This window comes from Lycium ferocissimum, chromosome 1 (genome assembly GCF_029784015.1).
Source record: "Lycium ferocissimum isolate CSIRO_LF1 chromosome 1, AGI_CSIRO_Lferr_CH_V1, whole genome shotgun sequence".
Taxonomy (NCBI): Eukaryota; Viridiplantae; Streptophyta; class Magnoliopsida; order Solanales; family Solanaceae; genus Lycium; species Lycium ferocissimum.
Window position 1 is genome coordinate 10,535,851 of NC_081342.1, and position 22,068 is coordinate 10,557,918.

Here is a 22,068-nt window from a genome sequence, read left to right on the forward strand (position 1 = left end):
TTCTACCTTATTCCTATCTCTCATTCTAATCCTGTTTCTCTTAGAATTACTATGCAAAAAATCAATGCCGATAAATTACAAATTATTTCCAGAAGTTGGAACCATTTCAAATTCTTAAATCTGAAATGGGTAGTCGAAAATGTTGTTGGGTTACCAATTTTGAATCGGAAATTTTTGTTTGTTGGTGATTTGTTAGTCAAAATTACTTTGCAAGTAAAAAGATAATTGTTAGGATGAAAAAATGAAGAAGAATGAGGGTCTAGGGGGTGGGGGTGGGGGTGGCTTGAAGGTGGTCTTTGAAATGAAGAAGAAGGGTAAAAATATGGGGCTGATTAGTTTTAGCAATAATTGATATAATTAGCACAGTAATTAAGTCATTAAACACGTGGCATCTTTAGAGGGCGAGTGCCACAAACGCACCTGATTCAACCTGGGTCGGGGTGTGGGAAGGGTTAAATAAATTCACTTTTAAGTAGTTGAAGGGGGAGATAAGTCACCAGTATAGTTAAGGTGTGAAAGTGACTTTTTGGTGATACTTTAGGTGCCAATTTTTGTATTTTGCCTTAGTATTATTATATACATGTCATACCTGTGGTATTGGTATATAAGTTGCATATATTACTATATTATATAAGGGTCAATCCAACTTTTTTGTAGTACTTAGTTGGGGACTTTAGTTACATTACAATGAAGCCTTACCAACTAAGAGGTTCTTTCTTGCAAATTTGCCCTCATATTTGTCTTTTATTACTTCATCTATTATAAGGTGTTATATAAAGATTAAGCACTTTCAAGTCTTTTTTGGTAATACAAAATTCCTCAGACTAACTTTTTTGAAGATGATGTAACATGTACTTTAACTTTTTTCATATGCCACATTTTTACTCCTACTATATTTCTTTATTACTTAGGGTGCCACACTCAATTTTGATAAATTTAGAAAATTTCAAGCACCTCTTAAAACACTTATAAGAAATTGTGAACTGTGATGGTATCAATTACAAAAAAAAAAAAAAAAAAAAAAAAAAAAAAAAAAATGTCAGTACGTGTAACTTGAATGGGAAAATGCACCAAATTTGCAGTTACCTTAATTTAAATATGTATTGCACACAAGAATTGAATTTAATTGTCCAATGCGAAACTTTAAAAATTTAACAGATAAAATTGATCTTCGTTTAAATTAGATATTGTTACCTAATTTGTTTATTTTTATCTAAATTATTTGTTAACAATATTGATATTTGAATCTTTTCATCACCGTGTTGTGTTGGTTTGTACGTTGATTAGCTATATCGTTCATGTTTAACAAAATTAACTTTTTTCAGATATTATTTGGTATATTCTAATATTTTATTTTTTAAAATGCATGCGTACTTAAATATTACATGGTTTCTAAAATGATAACATAATGAACAATGTATGTTGTAGCTTATACTCCGTTCATCTACAAAAAAAAATAGTGTCAGGCGTACTACGCGTAGTGGTGAAGCCAGGATTTTCACTAAAGGGGTTCAAATATGAAAAAATAAACACACAAAGAAGCCAAAGGGGTTCAACGTCTAATATATATACATAAAAAATAATTTTAACCATATATAAACAGTGTAATTTTTCGCCAAAAGGGGTTCGGAACCCCTTGACCCTTCCTCCCTCCGCCTCTGACTACACAGTATGAATTCATAAATATATTTCTTAATATAAATTTACACTTTAAAAATTACATAAAAGGAAACTATAATCCAAACTTGATGGAGTAGTTAAAAATGTTGAGAACATCTTTGAAAATATATAGTTAATGAAATAATTTTTTAGTTTTTCAAGCAGTAGTAATGTCAAACAACTTATAATAAAAGGGAGTAAGTTTTTTTGTGATTTTGAGTACCGTTAATTTTTTTTTTTTTTTGGGAGGGGGGGGGGAGGGGGTAAAAAATGTTAGACAATGTTTGTTAGCATAGTGAAACATGGTTAAATGAATCATGCAGCATTGAAGCTTCATTTGTGTTTGAGAAAATAATCAAAATATACATTTTATAAAATAATGTTCCACTTAAACTAACAAAAGGAAAAAATGTCATTTTCTCATTACATAACTTTAGAAAGTAAAAGGAAAGCTTAATTATATTGAGAAAAAGAATTGATTTTCTTCATATTTTTAACATACTTTGTATAATTTAAATGAATTGACATCTACAAATATTGTAAAGTATAAAATTTTATTTAAAAGTTATCTTTGTTTTATAAGTAACCTCATCAAAATCTCAATAAAGAATAAATGTAGCATATAACTGATGTCTCTAGAACCAAATTATTTTTCTTCTTTTTCGAAGAAAACATTATAGTTCATAATGGATGTTGTTAATCACGCATATGCTATAACTAAGTTGGATTTCAAGAAATTATCAAAATCTAAAATTTAAATAAAATTCAATAAATAACATAAAATAAGAGACTTTATGTCATGTAAATGTTTGAAGGTAAAAGGAAGTCTAAAGTAAGGACAAAAGAAATCTATGTTCAATTTTTAAATACTTTTGTTCAATTTAAATATTAAGTCTTTTGTTTTTAAAAAGTTTGCAAAGACTGTCGAACTAATTTTTCAACTACTTAATATAAAAAAAAGCTAAAAAAATAATTATAAGTAATTATAAATGTAACTTTTAATCTTAGTTTTGGGCCTGGGCTTATCACGGGCCAAATACCACTAGTATGACATACACATGACATACATATGATACATTTTTTTGCACGGATTGCCCATCTTTTGGGGTGGTCTTTAAATTTTGACCCTCATATTTGCGTTCTTTAAGTTTTGCCCTTCGCTTAGATACTTGAGGTTGTGAGTTCGAACCCCCGCTCAGGCATAAAATAAAAAAATAATTTCGTAAGGCAGGGCTAGGGGGAGTATATGCCGGATCCGGCATACAATCCTTAAGGAAAAACTAAAGTTATACCGGAGGGGGCAGACTTTGCCTTGAGACATATATATATATATATATATATATATATATATATATATATATATTTTACTTTTCAAGGCAAATTTTTAGTTATGCCTTAAGGAAAAATTCCGCCTTATGGGCCATACTTTTAGTTATGCCTTAACTAAAAATGTGTCCCATAAGATATAACTAAAAGTATGACCCATAAGGCGGAACTTTTTCTTAAAGCATAACTAAAAGTTTACCTTATAAGGCAAAATCTATGCCTTAAGGAAAAGTTCTGCCTTATGGGCATACTTTTGGTTATGCTTTGATTAAAAGTCTGCCCCATAAGGCATAGTTCCTTAAGGAAAAGTTTTGTCCCATAAGGCATAACTAAACTATGCCTTGAGGAAAAGTTATGCCCCCTCCGGCATAACTTTAGTTTTTCCTTAAGGACTTTATGCCGGATTCGGCATACACTCCTCCAAGTCTTGCCTTGCGAAATTATTTTTTTTATTTTATACCTGAGCGGGGATTCGAACTCAGAACCTCAGGTATCCAAGCAAAGGGAAAAACTTAAAGACCGCAAATATGAGGGGCAAAATTTAAAGGCCACCCCAAAAGAAGGAATTGCCCACCTGATATAACAAGTGACACACATGAGACTATTCTTCTTCAACACCGAAGTTCAACCTGAAATCTGATCCAAAACCTCACCAAGCTAAGTCTACATCCCAGACTTAAGATATACACTACTCAAAAATGATTCTGATTTCACAAACCTGAACTTCAGCTTCAAAGCTACATTAATGGAAGCTAGCTCTGGTTCTTCACGTTTTAATCACCAAAATAATGGATATCCATCTTTTCAACTTTAAAATTAATTCCAAAACAAATTCTCAGCAACAAGCAGTTAAATTTTTCATTATCTTCTTATTTGGAAAGGGAAGAACCCACAACAGAAGAAACTCCAAAGCTTTCAACCGTTATAGCTATATCATTTCTGATCTTGAATTAGATTTTGTAAAACTATTTGCGGGAAGATAAGAATAAAGAGCATATCTTTAATTAAACTCCTAATTTTGTGGATTATGTCGGAGTTTGTATATATTATGTAAAGAATTTACGTTGTATTTTACTAATAGAATAGTAGCGTATTTTGTTATAATAAGGGGTCTAATTACGTATATCTCTAAATACAACAAAATATTATAGATATAAAATAAGGAATTTTTACTTGGTGTAGCTTCTTCTAAGAGGTAATTATTGATAATAACTATCTTTTAATTTATTTATATTTAGTAGCTACAGTGATTTAATAAATTACCATTTGTAGCTACACCAAAACACATAAAGTTGGAGTGACTGAAATGGTTATCGGGCGAGGCTCTCACCCTACCCGCCCAGGTTCGAACCCTGCGCGAATACACAAAATACACGCGAAATACATAACTTTTGCTTAAAAGTAAGCTACGAATTGTAATTTGAAAAATAGTAGCTACTAATGGTAAGATCCTCATAGAAGGTAGTTATATTTGTAAGTTTGTCTATAAATAAATACAATGTATTGGGCCATCCGAAAGTAAAGAGATCAGGAAATTACACCCAATGGCCTTGGAAATTGGTGGTCTTGAACTTTTGACACCACGTGCCTCGTGAGCAAATCTTGAAAATCAAAAGTAAAAACTTGTTAAACTTGAAGTTTTATCTATGGACCACAGTGATGTCAAAAGTACAAGACCGCCCACGGCATAAGGCATTCTTGTAAATCTCCCTAAAAGAAATTTATGTTGGGCCATCAGTAGCTGAAAGTGTTGGGCCAAGTCCAATTCCAATACCAACAGGGTAAGACTTGATTACTTTAGGAAAAATTTCATAAGTAGTGCCATGTGCATCCGTTTTTGCAAAATATATCGAGATTTTGATTCTTTTTTCCAAAAAGTAGTAGCATTTTTCTTTCAAAATGTAGCAAAATACATTGCATCCGCACATATGCAATATCTAATCCAAACTGAAATGGCACGAATACAATAGCTGATTTTAACTGTATGTGCATGTATGTGTTTTCAAAGCAGAAGCTGGATGTACGTATATGTACGTGAAGACATCAACTGTATGTGTGACCAACTGGATCCAATGTATGTGTTTTCAAACTGTATGTGCAGGCCAATTGTGTGTGAAGGGTATGTAAAATGTATGGGGGACCAACGCCTAAAAATATATGTTGTATATATGTCATACGCCTGAAGATGCCGTCTCTATTGAGAGGGTGCTCACTGCTAGGGTTTTTAGATACACATAGATACATGTATCTTGTATATCTGCTATAAAAATACATAATGTCGCTATGTTTTGTTTTTAAAAATTAAAAAAAATTACCGCTATAAAGAGCAATAAGGGGGCCGAACCGCTACATCGGGTAATTTATCCATTACTTTATAGTTTAGGATTATATTTGGCCTCAAGTGAAAAAGATAAGGAGACAAAAATTATAAACTCAAACAGCAATGGAAAAAGACAGTTTGATTGTTCTCCTTTTTGGTTTGTGAGACGATATTGACTGTTATTAAATTTTGCAAAAGCACAATAGACATGAAAACCTAATTGGTAACACTGTTGATCACTCTAAATTATAATCATTTAAACTATCCAAATTCCAACAACCCGTGAAATATGTACTTCTGCAAGCAACTCAGGAGGGAGCAAAAATTAAATTAATAGAGAAACTAGTATTTATTTTTATCTATGTAAACAAGGACGAGATATGAATTAAATAAGTTGGAAGCAACAACAACTTCTTTGATCGTTCAAATTTGACGGGCACTTTATTTCGACACCGCTATTAACATGTATTCAATTTTTTAAAATTGTTATAAATTTACTCACTTTGAGCGGTACAACTTCAGATATGTGGTATCTGAAATTTCATAAGGCTGAAGTTCATACAAAAAGACTTTGAAGTTCAGGCAAAAATTAAAATGGTTGAACTTCATGCGTGCCTAAACTTTAGGCAAAAATGACTGAAGGCAGGCGAAAATTCAAAAAGTACCTAACTTTAGGCAAAAATAACTGATATCGGACAAAAATGATTGAACTTCAACCATGCACATGTGGGTGAAGTTCAGACAAGGTAGAAAAAGACTAAACTTCATTCATATGAATTTGTCTGAAGTTAAATTTTGTCAAAATTAACTTTAAGCACCACATATTTGAAGTTGTTCTGAAATGCATACAAGGAGTTATATATATATATATATTTAAGACATATATATTTAAGACATAACTTAAATATTAGTACCAGAATGATGTGCATTTTCCCCTCTTTGATCCCCAAAAGCTAAGGTAGAAAAGGAAGCAAAATATTCCTTTTTGCCCAACAGAAAATTGGCGACAAAGAGAAGGAAAGGAAAAAACCATGCTGACGCCAGAGCGACGTCAAAGTTTTGAATCATTTTTAAGGGTCCCTTAAGTATCAAAAAATGGTGACAAAGAGGTTGGATAAGTAATTGATGTTTCACGAAAATATTAGAACTCTCAACATAATTAAACGAGTGAAAACAATATGTTTCCTTGATAATAATTACACTACTCAAAACAACTTTTTTACGTATACCTTTAATTACTAAGTATTCCCATCATCCTAATTAAATTAGCAAGACCTAGTTTGACCTGTACAGTTATTAATTAACCATAACATATTTGAATACAATTTACTATTAAGTTCGCAGAGAAGGGTTCGAAATAGTAAAAGTAAAAGTATTGATCTGTTGGTAAGATAATGCTAAATCAGCTATATTAGTTTGAATAGAAGTTAATACTGATCATAAGTGAAAAATAATATTTTCCTTGGTAATAATTAGACTACTCAAAACATCTTTTTACCTATATCTTTAACTAAGTATTTCCACCAGTTAATTTTATACTAGTTTATAAAATCTGTTGTCTAAAACTACCAATGTTTGCACTGCATAAATATGTAGTTGAAAAACTTAAGGAGTTACTATAAAATAGAATTGAAGTATACACAAATTTAGCATCATATTGCTTATCCGTAAGATATCTGATGAATAGTGTCAACCAAGAGTTGTATCAATACTATGAGTTACCAAATATAAGGGAAAAAATAAATCATGAAATAGCATAAACAAAAATATAAAATAATATATTATATTGACGGAAAGACAAATTTGATTCCAACTAACTCACTTTCTTGAAGCTTACTATAAGATTAGGTCATGATCTCAATAATTATTAGTAAATAGGTGTTGCCAGCCGGGTTTGATGTTGAATACAAGGGGAGGAAGAGTTACTAACATTTAAAAGGGACGGCTCAGATTAAAACATTATTAATGAGCAGCAAGGGTGGAGATTATGCCACGTGGCCTAGTTAGTTATGTATACACAGAAGATAGAGAAGAGGAGCATGATTATCTTTGGTCTTATTCTCTTTCTTCCTCACTCCATTCTGTTCTTTCTCTTTTCTCTCTCTCTCTTCCTATCTCTTTCTTCTCTTCTCCTAATTCTTTCCTTTCTAACTCTGCAGATTCACGAAGGCTATGGAAATGATTCTATCTTAGATTAGCTTAGTGTAATTCTGCTAGTTTTTATCTTGTAATCGCATTCCATTTCAGTTATATAAAGAAAATTGCCCCAAAAAAGTTGTCAATTCAATTTCTATTTTTCCATTAAACTCTAGATCCAGGTCGGATCTTGACAATTAGTATCAGAGCCTCGATTTTGCGACCTGTTGTTGACCATGGCAGAAATGAGAACGATGGAAGAAAAGATTTTTAGACATGAGGAGCTGCTGAATGAGATCATATCCTGTCCAACCAGCAAGAGGCTAAAAACACTCAAACAGGAATTCAAGGAGCTTTGGAGTTGATTATTGATCGATTAACTACTTTGGAAAGAATACCCAATCAAAATCAAGGTGAAAATCGACAAGGTGATGGGATTTTACCTGCCCCAGTTCAGGAAGCAAGGCCAAATCCAGAAGCTAGGAACAACAGAAATCAAGCCATTCAAACTCCTCCTCCTAAATGGGAATTGCCTAGTTTTGAAGGTCATGAGCCTAAGGTATGGATCCGTAAGTGTGAGAGATATTTCTATTTATATAGAACCCAGGACAACCAAAAAGTAGAAGCAGCTACTTTATACTTGAATGAGTTAGCTGAAGTTTGGTATCACTCTCTAGTATTGAGTAAGCGTGAACTTAACTGGAATGAGTTTAAAGAGGAATTAATTAGTAGATTTAGTGATATTATGTTGGATGATATAGTGGAAGATTTTAACAAGCTGAGCCAAACTGGTACTGTGGATGAATTTTTGGGAATATTTGAGGGTAAGAAGGCTCAAATGTTGATTAGGAATCCTCAACTTGATGAAGCACATTTTGTATCTAGCTTCATAGGGGCATTAAAGGAGGAAGTCAGGTTTGGTGTTAAGTTGTTCAAGCCTACCACTCTTAAGTTTGCAGTGGAACAGGCTAGGGTACAGGAACAAGCAATTGAAGCTGCACAAAGAAGGACTGAGGCTAGTCTTAGAGCTACTAAAATGTTAAGGACTCATACTAACACTAGAGTACTAGCAACAACACAAGCTAAACCCAATGCATTCAGACTAAGCCCTAAAATGTATAAATATAGGAGGACCAATAAATTATGCTTCAGATGTGGTGAGAAGTACACACCAGGACACCAGTGCAAAAAGAAGCAGCTGAACGATATACTAGGTGAAGCGGAGTCAAGTCCTGATGGTGCAACTGAGATAAAGGATCCCTCCTATGCTGATTTGGTAATTGAAGTAGATGAAGAACAAGTGGTGCAAGAGGCTATGTGTATGAGTGCATTAACTGGTAGTAATCAAGGGGTAAACACCATCTCAGTCAGTAGATCTACTAAGAATAGGAGCTTGGCATTAGTTATTAAGAATAGGAGTTTGGCATTACTTATTGATTCTGGCAGTACTCCCAGTTTCATTGACTCCAACATTGTCATAGAAATTGGTTACCATACTAGTTATTGTGCCCCAGTGAGAGTAACTGTAGCTGATGGGAATTATGTGATGTAGACCTCTCATTGCAAGATGCAGGGCAGATCTTTCCAGGAAGATTTGCTCATCATAACACTAGGAGTTTGTGACATAGTCCTAGGTAATGACTGGATGAAGAAACACAATCCTACCAAATTTGATCATGAGAGGAATTATGTCACTATTGGTAGAAGAGGTAATAAGATAGTATTACATGGCATTCCAAAAGAAGGGAAGCTGAATATGATCTCAAGCAAGACCATGAGCAAGGTCTTAAAGAAGGGACAAGCACTGACAGCTCACTTGTTTATGATGAGCTCACTAGCTACCATGAACCAGGGTGAAATAGATGAAGCATTGCATGAGGTCTTGGATCAATATACTGATGTGTTTGCTGAGCCTAAATCATTACCACCAATAAGGACCTTAGACCACACCATGTGTGTGTCAAACTGGTGCTTGCCGCAAGTTTGAGACCATATAGATACAACTTCTACCAAAAGAATGAGTTGGAGAAACAGGTCAAGGAAATGATCAACAATGGCATCATTCAACAGAGTCAATCCATTTTCCTAACCAGCTCTTCTTGTCAAGAAGAAGGATGGGACATGGAGGTTCTGCGTAGACTACAGGGGTTGAATGACATAACTGTGAAAGACAAGTATCCAATTCCTATAGTGGATGACTTGTTAGATGAACTGCATGGGTCTGTGATATTTTCCAAGATTAACTTAAGAGCTGGTTACCATCAAATCAAAATGAAGTTAAAGGATGTTCAAGACAGCATTCAGAACTCATATGGGCCACTATGAGTTCAGGGTCATGCCTTTTGGCTTAACAAATGCACCCGCAACCTTTCAAGCACTCATGCATCAAGTTTTCCAACCCTTTCTAAGGAAATTTATGTCGATTTTCTTTGATGATATACTTATCTACAGCATATCAGTGGAAAAACATGTTCAGCATTTAACTGCAGTATTGGAATTGCTAAGAAAACACTCATTGTTTGCCAAGAAGTCTAAGTGTTCTTTTGGTCAACCCAAGTAGAGTATCTAGGTGATATAATCACAGCTGAGGGTGTATCTACTGACCCCTATAAGATCCAGGCCATGGTTGACTGGCCTAAACCAAACTCACCTAGGGCCCTTAGAGGATTTCTAGGCCTGACTGGATACTATAGGAAATATGTTGCTAACTATGGATCCATAAGTAGACCTTTTACTGATCTTTTAAATAAGGACTCATTCAAGTGGAATGAGGAAGCTGATAAAGCATTTACAGCACTCAAAACTGTTATGTCCTCCACCCCTGTATGGATATTACCTGATTATTCAAAAGAGTTTATTATAGAAACTGATGCTAGCAATAATGGGATTGGTCTTTGTTTTAATGCAAGGGGAAAACCAGTTGCTTACTTTAGCAAGGTGTTGGCACCAAAACATAGGGGAAAGTCCACATATGAGAAAGAATACATGGCATTACTTGCAGTTCAAACATTTTGTGGTCAGGATTGACCATCATAGCTTGAAGTACTTGCTAGAACAAAAAGTAACTTCATCAATACAACAAAAGGTATTGACCAAGCTGCTTGGTCTGGATTATGAGGTGCAATACAAAAAAGAAGCTGAGAATAGAGTTGTTGATGCTCTTTCAAGGCAGACTGAAGGGTGTGACACTATTATTGAACCTGTTGTGGGATAGCTATTAGTTATCAGTACTTCAATACCCTCTTGGATACAGGAGGTATTAACCAGTTATGATAGAGATTCCCAAGCTTTAGAGTTGATTACACAACTAGCAGTTGACTTACAAGGGCCTAGCGTATGGCATCTTTCTTCTAAAATTCTTAAGAGGAAGGGAAAGGTGTATATAGGGGAAACAGGTGCACTTAGACAACAACTGATCATTACCTTTCATGAGTCTCCAATGGGGGGTTATTCTGGTTAGCTAGGTACCTTGAAAAGATTGTCACAACTGTTCTATTGGCCTGGCATGAAGCAAATGGTTATTGAGTTTGTAGCGTACTTGTGATGTGTGTCTCAGAAGTAAAGATGAAAATGTAGCTTAACCATTGCTACTACAACCCCTTCCTATTCCTAATCAAGCCTGGAGTCACATTAGTATGGACTTCATTGAAGGGTTACCAAAATCTAGAAACAAATATGTCATATTAGTGGTAGTTGACAGACTGACCAAGTATATATGCACATTTTATAGCTCTTTCTCATCCTTTTACTGCTGCTACAGTAGCAAAGGTGTTTTGGAAGAGAGTCTATTGCCTTCATGGTACTCCTGAATCTATTATCACTAACAGAGACAAAATATTTCGTAGCAATTTCTAGTAATCTTTGTCTAAACTTGTAGGTACTCAACTACATTATAGCTCAGCTTATCACCCTCAAAGTGATGGTCAAACTGAGAGGGTCAACAAATGTTTAGAGAATTACCTTAGGTGTATGACTTCTAACAGACCAACTAATTGGAAACACTGGCTCAATGCTGCTGAGTGGTGGTATAACACCAACTTCCATACTAGTTTACAATGTACCCCCTTTGAAGATCTTTATGGATATTCTCCACCACATTTGTCACTGGGACCCTTGCTAGAAACTCTAGTTCAAGCTGCTGAGGACACCATTATGAGAAGGCAACAGATGCAACAGTTGTTGAAAGACAACTTAAGTAAGGCTCAAGAGAGGATGAAACACTATGCTGACAAAAAGAGAACTGACAGGGAATTCCAAGTTGGAGATATGGTATATTTGACATTACAACCTTACAGGCAAACTTCTATTGCTTTGAGAAAGAACCTGAAACTGAGCTCTAAGTACTATGGGCCTTATCCTGTGCCAGCCAGGGTTGGCAGGGTGGCTTACAAGCTAGATTTGCCCTCCAATTCTAAGGTGCATCCTGTTTTTCATGTCTCCTTACTCAAGAGAAAGGTGGGTAGCAAGGTAGTAGTGCAGATTGTTTTGCCTATCACAAATGATGAAGGGCAGTTTTTAGTTTAACCAGTTTCCATTCTCCAAAGGCAAATGGTCAAAAAGAACAATGTAGCAATGGTCAAGGTGTTCAGTGGTCTAATTTGCCTCCTGAAGATGCCACGTGGGAAGACTATCAATTTCTTAAGTCCAAGTTTCCAAATTTTGATTCTCATCCTTGAGGTCAAGGATGGTTTGAAGAGGAAGGGAATGTTATGATCTCAATAATTATTAGTAAATAGGTGTTGCCAGCCGGGTTCAATGTTTAATACAAGGGGAGGAAGAGTAACTAACATTTAAAAGGGACGGCTCAGATTAAAACATTATTAATGAGCAGCAAGGGTGGAGATTATGCCACGTGGCCTAGTTAGTTATATATACACAGAAGAGAGAGAAGAGGAGCATGATTATACCGGTACTATTCTCTTTCTTCCTCACTCCATTCTGTTCTTTCTCTTCTCTCTCTCTCTCTTCCTATCTCTTTCTTCTCTTCTCCTAATTCTTTCCTTACTAACTCTGCAGATTCACGAAGGCTATGGAAATGATTCTATCTTAGAATAGCTTAGTTTAATTCTGCTAGTTTTTATCTTGTAATTGCATTCTATTTCAGTTATATAAAGAAAATTGCCCCAAAAAGTTGTCAATTCGATTTCTATTTTTCCATTAAACTCTAGATCCAGGTCAGATCTTGACAGATTAAGAGGAACCCATCTCTGTTCATACATGTCTGGCCGCAATAATGTATCCTTGACTAAATTCTTATTACTACAACAAAGAACAACGTCCGAAAAACGTTAAGCAGACAAATATTGTTTAAACAACCGTCAAAGAATATTAACTACAAGAAATAGAACAATACTATTTTCAACTACAATTGAGAATCTGGCACATAAACGAACATATAAAGCACAAGAGTTGTGGGTAGGCCTAGAATATAAATAACATGAGGAGGCATAAGTTTTTGACTTATGAGATTTCTTCTTTAATGCATCAATGAATAAATAAATGAAGGAAAGACCACTCAGATATAGATTAGATGAATAGGGTATACATTAGAACTTATTTCTTTTACAACTCTTTAAATTCTCATTAGATCATACTAAATTGGTTATTGGTTAATATGTGGTGAATTCGCATTGAATTGCTTATTTATCATTTACTATTTGGTACAAAAAGTTACAGAATTTGTATTTAGATTGGGGGAGAACGTGTAGGAAATTATTGAGGGATTAGAGTAATTAATCGTTCAATCGTAATTCAACTTTCAACTAAGAAGCTTCCCACTTTTAGAATAGTGTATGATATGATTTGAGATTAAGGAGAATAATTTTAAAAAATAAAATTCTTCGTAGAAAGAAACTTGGTTAGTTATAGGTCCTAAGTAGTTTTACCTTGGTTGATTGGATAACCAAGGGATGTGGGACATTTTGGTTTCCAAATTTTATTGAAAAACTCTTGCAGCATTCATTGGATTTGGCTGGAAATTAAAAATAGGCCATTAATTCCATGAACATGGATGAAGTATTTGGAAAAGGAACCGACTCTTAGTCATTATTGTTAGGATTTGCCCTGAATTTTCTACCTTATTTAGATTCTACCATAATTGTAAAAAGGTTTCTTGAAGGAAAAGGTTTCCTTGGTGGAAAAGATCTCTTCCATATTTGAATAATCCTGTCTTGGAGGAAAAGTTTCGGGCTTCTTTAAATTGAAGATTCGTCTCCCACATAAACACAATAGTATCCACAATGTAGCCCTTTAAACAGTCTTGTTTAAGGGAGATTTCTCTTAATAGTTTTATGTTTTCTTTTATATTAGTTTTTTATGTAGGTCAATTGACCAAATAATATTAATGTATTATGCGTCTTAGTATAGTTTTCTTTGTCGTCTGATTTATCGTCGTTCAAGGTTTGCAATTGTCAGCTTCCGCATGATGCCCTGTTATTTCGATCCCAACAAGTGGTATCAGAGCCAATGGTTCAATGAGGTTGAAGACAGGTTCAAGGTGGATCAATTCAAGTTGCAACCAACTCGACGATAATGAAGATTTTTGTTTTAAAAAAAAAAAAGATATCTGGAGTACTGCATGTGGAGACAAGTTTCAATCATATTTTCAACAATCCTATGCGCTGCATATTTTTAAAACAAAAATAATTTTATCTCATGCTTACTTTAATGCATGAGCTCTAATTTTCAATTCATGCTTATTTTTAACGTATGAGCTCAAATTTTCAACCCTTGCTTACTTTAAATGCTTGGGCCAATTTCAACCCATGTTCACTTTTAACGCATGAGCTCCAATTTCAACCTGTGCTTACTTTTAAAGCACAAGGCTCAAATTTTCTACCATACCTACTTTTAACAATGACAAGCAGCAGTGATGAAGATTATATGAAGATGGAGAATCAAGATTATTTTGCCAGAAAATTCAGGCCAAGGGGAGATTTGTTAGGGTTTGACCTGAATTTCCTACCTTGTTTATATTCTACCATAATTGTGTTTTATTTCAAAAAGGTTGCTTGAAGGAGGTTTCCTTGGTGGAAAAGATCTCTTCCATATTTGAATAATCCTTTCTTGGAGGAAAAGTTTCGGACTTCTTTAAATTGAAGATCCGTCTCTCACATGAACACAATAGTATCCACAATGTAGCTGTTTAAACAGTCTTATTTAAGGGAGATTTCTCTCAATAGTTTCATGCTTTCTTTTATATTGGTTTTTTATGTAAGTCAATTGACCAAATAATATCAAAGTATTATGCGTCTTAATATAGTTTTCTTTGTCGTATGATTCATCGTCATTCAAGGTTTGCAATTGTTAACTTCCGCATGACGCCCTGTTATTTCAATCCCAACAATTATTAGTATGAGTTATGACTGAACAATATTTAGTATAACTGTTTTTATGTTTTTGTATATTACTATTAAATTAAATATTGCTATTTAATATATAATTAGATGTTTTATTTATTACATTTTAATTTAGTGTAAGGGTAAAATGATAATCTAACTTTGAAGATAGGAGCTTTTCACTTTTAGTAGAACATGATGTATTAACTATAAATGTTTGAATACAAGTTTATATTCAGTTTGTAGGAAAGTGTTCAGAATAGTAAAAGTGAATAGTGAGTTGAAAGCTAAAGTTCTGATCTGACTAACTAATCTTTCTTTTTTCTTTTTCCCTTTTCTTGAATTAGGTTGTAACATTGGTCTTTAGGTGACAGGAAATATCTGTTGTGCCTCTATGATTAGTGTAAATGTAAATGCATGATGGCATATCTAAAAACTTCTCGCATGCATATATTAGTACTAGATATAGTAAGATTTCCATTGAATCATGGATTTGAAATATTATTTCTTCACTTCTTTTTCTTTATATTCATTGATTGTGTTTTTTTTTTTTTTTTTTTTTTTTTAACTCTCAGCATGGTTTCACTTATGATAGTCAAAGGCGAAGCTAGGATTTGAAGCGTATGGGTTCGTGATTCTAGTTCTTTTAAGTTACTGGGTTTTAAATTAATAATTTATTTTTCAATGAATTTCTTAAGAAAAACACAAGGTTTGGACCAGTGTCGGAACCAGGATATTCACTAAGGGGCTTCGGAATATGAGAAGTAAACATATAAAGAAGCAAAGGGGACTCAACATCTACTATATGTACATAAAAAATAATTTAACCTTGTATGTACAGTGTAATTTTTCTCCGAAGGATCCGAACACCCTTGCAAGTTGCACCCATGTGGCTCCGCCGGACTTTGGACTAAAGTTCCTAGGTTCGGTCGAACCCACGAGCTATATTCTAGCAGCGCCCGGGATGATAGCAAATTAATTACTAATATTCATTAATGCTTATCATAGAGATCTACGTATACTAATTCTATAAGTGATTTGGTTTCGTAAATATTTTTTAAATTGCTATTAGTTGTTTGTTGGAAGAGGAGTTTGGATTAGGTTTTGGTGAAGGAGTGATGGTGATGATGACTGCGTCTGGCTTAGCACGCCATTTATCATCTTTTGAGCAACTGAACAAATATGAATGATGTTTCTCACGGCACGCCAAGATTTTTTTGCACAGGTTTTCTGAAAGTAATTTGTTTCACTTAAATTTTTGAGATAATAAAATTAAATAAACCCTAATTTTCGGTATTTGTCGCCACTACACCTATGTGTTCAATCATCTTCTTTTATCCTTTTCTTCTTTGGTTGTTTTGTTTGTTAGTGCTTTGACATCATCATGTCTTCGTCTCGCCAAAATTTGTTAGTACAAGTTTTGTTAATTACATTATATAAGCTTTTATCGATTAGTATATTCTTCTCACGAAAGTGATACCATAAGATATGTGACGTACAAATTAGTCGTTCAATTACTCGCTTATGCTGAGCTAGCTTAGATAATCATTTTTCTACCATCATGTTTTATATCTTATCGTTGCATCACTGCTCCAACATATCATTATTACACATCTTTTGTTAATTCGATAGCGTTATACTTTTTCCCAGTAGCAACAAAATATATTTACGTTTAGACATATAAGCTACCATTAATAGTCGCATTAGTATACGGAGGCGAATACAGCCTCTTTGCTATGGATTCATCTGAACCAGGAGTTTTAACACGAGTACTGAATTTACCAAAATCTTAACGAATATTAAATCTGAATATGATTTTAATAGTACAATGGAAAATTTAACTCATTAAATTTAAAGCTTGAACCCGCCTTTATTAATATAGTCACATCAAGACGTATAGTTTTCAATACACGCAACATGAAGCATCTCACGTATGCTTTATCATGGTTTGTGCTTCACTTGTTTTTCCCGCCTTTATTAATATAGTCACATCAAGACGTATAATTTTCATACACGCAACATGAAGCATCTCACGTATGCTTTATCATGGTTTGTGCTTCACTTTTTTTTTTTTCTCTCTTTCTTTTTCTTCACATTAGTTACAAAGTTATTAATACAGACCAAGAATTAACTAGAGCCCCATAACAAAGGAAAAGTAGTGGACTATTATTTTATTCTAAATATGCATCCACTTACTGTAATCCATTTGGCAACCTAGAGGACGCACGCGAGGAAATCAACCTCAGAATTCTCACTTACAATGTTCTTTCATTTTGTCCATATTCCATTAGATTTTTTTTTTCTTTTTTGGAATCTGTGTCTCGAAAATCCATGAGGATTTTATGCAACCTTACTTCAATAGTTATCCCAACTCAACCTAAATGATTACGATGATACTCTGTCCTCTTCTTTTTGCTCTTTATAATCTCCTCTTACCCTTCCATTTTTTTTCATCCTTAACTTTCTTATTTGTCTCCTTTTCTCTTCTATCCTTCAATTTTCAAGTGTTTAAAAAAAATGGGTGAAATATCAGATTGCTCTAATGGATTTAGCAATGGGAATAATGGCTTGAACAATGCAGTTGGAGGTCCAAGAAAGAGTTGTTGGTATGAAGAAGAGATTGATAATGACTTGAGATGGTGCTTTGCTCTCAATAGGTAACTTCTTGATACTAATAATAGTAGGATTTAATACGTACTATACTGCTAGTGCAATTTAATATTTTTCAGGTTACGATATTAAAATTATTATGAATTACTCCCTTAAAGTAAAATTTAACTTAAAATTCTTATTTTAAATTGGAACAGAGGGAATTGAATTTTTTTTTTCTTTTTATTGCGCGGATTGCCCTTCATTTGGGGTCATCTTTAATTTTTGTCCTTCAAATTGGTGGTCTTTAAGTTTTGCCCTTCGCCTAACACCCCGAAGTTGTGGGTTCGAACCCTAACTCAGAAAAAAAAAATTGCAAGGCAGAATTTGCATGGGCACAGGCAAAAATTCTGCTTCAAGGACAAAATTTAAAGACCATCGTTTTGAGGGGTAAAAATTAAAGAACACCCCAGCGAAGGACAATCCTGGAAATTGCCCTTTTTTTTTTTTTTTTTTAACTTATTGGGAAAACACCTCTAGATATCTTTTTTAGTTCGTGGATATTTAACTGCTGAATATATGGAAATTATTCTTCCTTTTCCGAAAAGCTCTCTTTTTAACTTTTAGTAGGTCGAGGCAATGTATAATTCGTTCTGTATGCCGAACTAGGATATTACTTTTTGGACATTGAGTTGTTAATTTTAATTTATATAATATTATTTGACTAAATACTATAAAGTTCATGGTCTGAAACAAGCTTCATTTATTTTGTCATTATATATTATTCTCATTAAGAATAAAATGAAAATTTTAAATATAAAATTATAACCTTTTTTTTCTTTCAAATACACTAAAAAGGAAAATGTGTCATATCAATTGAGACAGAGAAAATTAAAAGTGTTTTGATCTTGTGATATCTTTTCTTTTGTGCAGCATTTTGCACACTGGTGCTACTCAATATCAAGACATTCAACTCTTGGATACAAAGCCCTTTGGAAAGGTAATTAGTACATTATTTTCCGTTATCGAAAAAGATTGCAAGAAAAAAGTCATCAAAAACAGAAAAGGGGGAAAAAGGAAGAAAAAAACTGTCATATCATTTGATTAACTTGTTATTTTCTATTTCAGAGTATTAAAAAGAATATTTTGACTTATAAACAGGCTTTAGTCATCGATGGGAAGCTTCAAAGTGCAGAGATAGATGAATTTATCTACCATGAATGTCTTGTCCATCCACCTCTGCTTCATCATTCCAAGTATAGCTTTTCTTAACTCCCCACTAATTAATGCTCATTTTTATTAATCATTATGACTCTGTATTAACATAAAGTTCTTCAGCATTTGATAATTTACAAAACTATATGCACTGCAAATTTCAGTCCTAGAAACATATTCATTATGGGAGGAGGTGAAGGTTCAACTGCCAGAGAATTATTAAGGCACAAGACAGTGGACAAAGTTGTAATGTGTGACATTGATGAGGTAAGTCTGTTATGTATTATTCCCTTTTATTTTTCCTCTTTTTTTCCCTTACACCTAAGTTGATTAAAGGTGAAGTTCCAATTATATTTGATTATGTGTACATATGTTTATTCATAATAAATAATACTTAAAGTCTAAAATTTGTTGCAGGAGGTGGTGGATTTTTGCAAGTCATACTTGGAGGTTAACAAAGAAGCTTTCTCTGATCCTAGACTTGAGCTTATCATCAATGATGCCAGGTTCAATCCCCTAACCTTATGAACTTGTTGAATTTGCCCTTACATTTTCATTTTTTTTGGTGATAACTAATGAATCTTGATTAACAAAAATGTTGTGTCTTTGCAGGGCTGAGCTGGAAAGGAGGGAGGAGCATTACGATATTATTGTAGGAGATTTAGCTGATCCTATTGAAGGAGGACCATGTTACCAACTTTATACAAAATCCTATTATGAATTCATTGTTAAACCTAAACTTAATCAAGGTGGCATCTTTGTCACTCAGGTATATTATGATCATGCTCCTGTCTTAAATTTCGTCGAAAAGTAATTTTTTCAAGTATCGTTAATTAGCATACATATATGTGGTGTTACTGCAAAAATAGAACCCCAAAAATTTGTTTAGTACTCAATAATACTAATTGATACTTAAATATTGTGAACACTTAACAGGCAGGACCAGCAGGAATTTTCAGCCACACAGAAGTCTTTTCCTGCATTTTCAATACTCTGAAACAAGTTTTCAAATGTAAGTTCCTTGACTGAAAAATAAATTCAATTTTCTGTTAATAGCATTGTAATAATTCATTCTTGAAAACTTGATATCTCAAATGATAAGATTTGGTAATTATTTTGTCTTACAGATGTGGTGCCATATTCAGCTCATATTCCTTCCTATGCTGACACTTGGGGATGGGTGATGGTATATCATTACTTTTCAAAAAAAGTTCAAAATTTCCTACCAAATTTTCATCATAATTTGTCTAGTATAGGGCTAATCAAATTATATGTAAAATTAAATGATATAGGCATCAGATACTCCATTTGTTACAAGTGTTGATGAATTAGACCAGAGAATCAAGCAGAGGATCAAGGGAGAGAATAGATATCTTGATGGCAAAACATTCACTTCAGCCTCTACATTGAGTAAAGCTGTTCGAAAATCGTAAGGAACATGTCCAATTTATTAGTTATTTGTTTAATACTTCAATTGTTATACATTCATGACAATTTAATTACTTTAAAGTTTTTGTTTGTGCATTGATTTTTTACACTATTATTTTAACTTAACTTACTCCTACAACAACAACATGTAACTCGTCATATAGGTGTATACAACTTAAAATTACTTCTTTTATTAGTTCTTTTTGCGACTTTCTCGATGATTGTTACTAAGACGAATCTTTGAACAATGGCAGATTGAACAATGAGACTCATGTTTACACAGAAGGGAATGCAAGATTCATTTACGGACATGGAAGACACAATCAAGTATGAGACATGATGGAATAGAAGTTGAAACGGGAGCTCCATGATTATAGCACATTAACAAAAAGGAAAAAAAAAAAAAAAAAAGACTTCCAAGTTGGAAAAAATTCTACTTTTTTATTTTATTTCTTTTGCTTTCTCCTTATGGTTTCAAGTCAAACTTATCTAGGAGGTTCCTTACTTGTTTGTTCTTTTTTCGTTGGAAGTGGTGGAGGATGGGGGGTGCCATGTAGTTACTCTAAATGAAAGAGGAGTTATGGCTTATGGATCTTTCTTGTTGTTTATGAATTGCAATATGGTTTAGTAATATCGAATATTATCTTTTAATTTTGAGTCTACTAATTAGTACTCCAATCTTTTGAATTAATGGCCCAAAGGTTTAATCGCATTACAAAATTTATGTATCTACTTAATTTATGGACTTGTTTTAATTTATATATGGGTTTGAAATTACAATCCTTTTTGTTTATTAAGTTCTAGATAGATTAATTTATATATATTGAATGTACTTTTTAATGCCCCAAAGGTTTAATCGTAGTTTAAAGCTAACTCCACCCTTGTTTCTTCCTTTTGCGGTTATTACTTGAAATGTACAAATAAGTGTTAGGCCCTATTCCATTAAGCTTCTCCAGAGCCAAATAGAGATGGGCCAAAAATATTAGAAGAGGCTATGCTGACATGCAAAAATCCAAACTGATCCTCAAGTGGTGATTGATAAAGCTACCATTTGGGTAGCTATGCTTGTGGTCACGCAAAGCAAAGCTAGCAAAACATCTCCAAATAAATTAGTGATGTATGTGTCATTTCTCAGATACAAAATAATGGAGTACATAATCTCACTAATTAAATTAGGTCTAGCTAGTGGGATCACCAGCCAGGCCTATATGTCGTTTAGTGATATTGGTGGAAAATTTCCATATATTAGGTCTGGGTTCGATTCTCACTAAAAAAAAAATATAGCCATATTCAATTTTTCACGTCATTAAATTTAGAGTGAGTTTAGTTTAGATTAAAAAAAATGGCAATTAGAATGATTTTCATTGATCACCAAATAAGAAATACAAACCTAGGGGCACGTAACCAACTGCACCCCTCTCAGAGATTACATCAAAGACCTACTCACCTAACTACTAGTGATCCTTAGCTCCTAGTAACCAAAAAAACTAAGTTACTACAAATTACTCAAGTACTCAGTCATAGCTCTATTTGACCTCGAATGCAGAGGTTAGTCTTCAATGAATGCAAAAGAACTGTTGTGCTTCTGCTCCTGTTCTGGAATACTCTCTCGTTCCTTTCAGTCCATATGTCATACACCATAGCAGCAAATCCAGCTTTGAGTAGACAACTTTTAGCATTTCTACCCTTAGATTTCTACACCACCCATTGCCATTCTTGGTCCCAATCCTCTATGGTTTTCCTCCATTTCATCCACACCAGAATCTGATGCCAAACCTCCTTGACATATACACACAATCAAAGAATAAGTGTCCAGCTGTTTCGTCACAAGCATTACATAATACACATGTAGTGCTCACTGTTAGGCCCTGTTTGTGTAACAAATCTTTGGTCCTCAACCTCCCATGTAGAGCAACCCAAAGTATAGACACTTGTTGAGGACATGCTACATTGTGACATGCTTAATGATCATTCTTAATGAAAATTTTGTTATTTCCTCCGTTTCATTTCAAATGTCACGTTACTAAAAATTAATTATTTCAAAACACTTGTTGTTAG

General features: G+C 33.6%; 2 protein-coding genes across 2 annotated transcripts; both read left to right on the forward strand.

Annotated features, from left to right (window-relative positions):
* Nucleotides 1–10,063: 10,063 nt before the first annotated feature.
* LOC132062018 (uncharacterized) lies at nucleotides 10,064–12,117 on the forward strand. Its single transcript, XM_059454678.1, has 3 exons — nucleotides 10,064–10,457; nucleotides 11,319–11,896; nucleotides 11,986–12,117. The coding sequence occupies exons 1-3, from the start codon at nucleotides 10,064–10,066 to the stop codon at nucleotides 12,115–12,117; spliced, it is 1,104 nt and encodes a 367-aa protein (XP_059310661.1).
* A 4,871-nt stretch (nucleotides 12,118–16,988) lies between these two features.
* Nucleotides 16,989–20,661, forward strand: LOC132047291 (thermospermine synthase ACAULIS5-like). Its single transcript, XM_059438297.1, has 10 exons — nucleotides 16,989–17,435; nucleotides 18,301–18,367; nucleotides 18,529–18,623; nucleotides 18,747–18,849; nucleotides 19,000–19,088; nucleotides 19,195–19,351; nucleotides 19,519–19,594; nucleotides 19,710–19,768; nucleotides 19,875–20,011; nucleotides 20,265–20,661. Exons 1-10 carry the CDS (start codon nucleotides 17,296–17,298, stop codon nucleotides 20,341–20,343), a joined length of 1,002 nt encoding a protein of 333 aa, XP_059294280.1. The 5' UTR covers nucleotides 16,989–17,295; the 3' UTR covers nucleotides 20,344–20,661.
* Nucleotides 20,662–22,068: the final 1,407 nt, after the last annotated feature.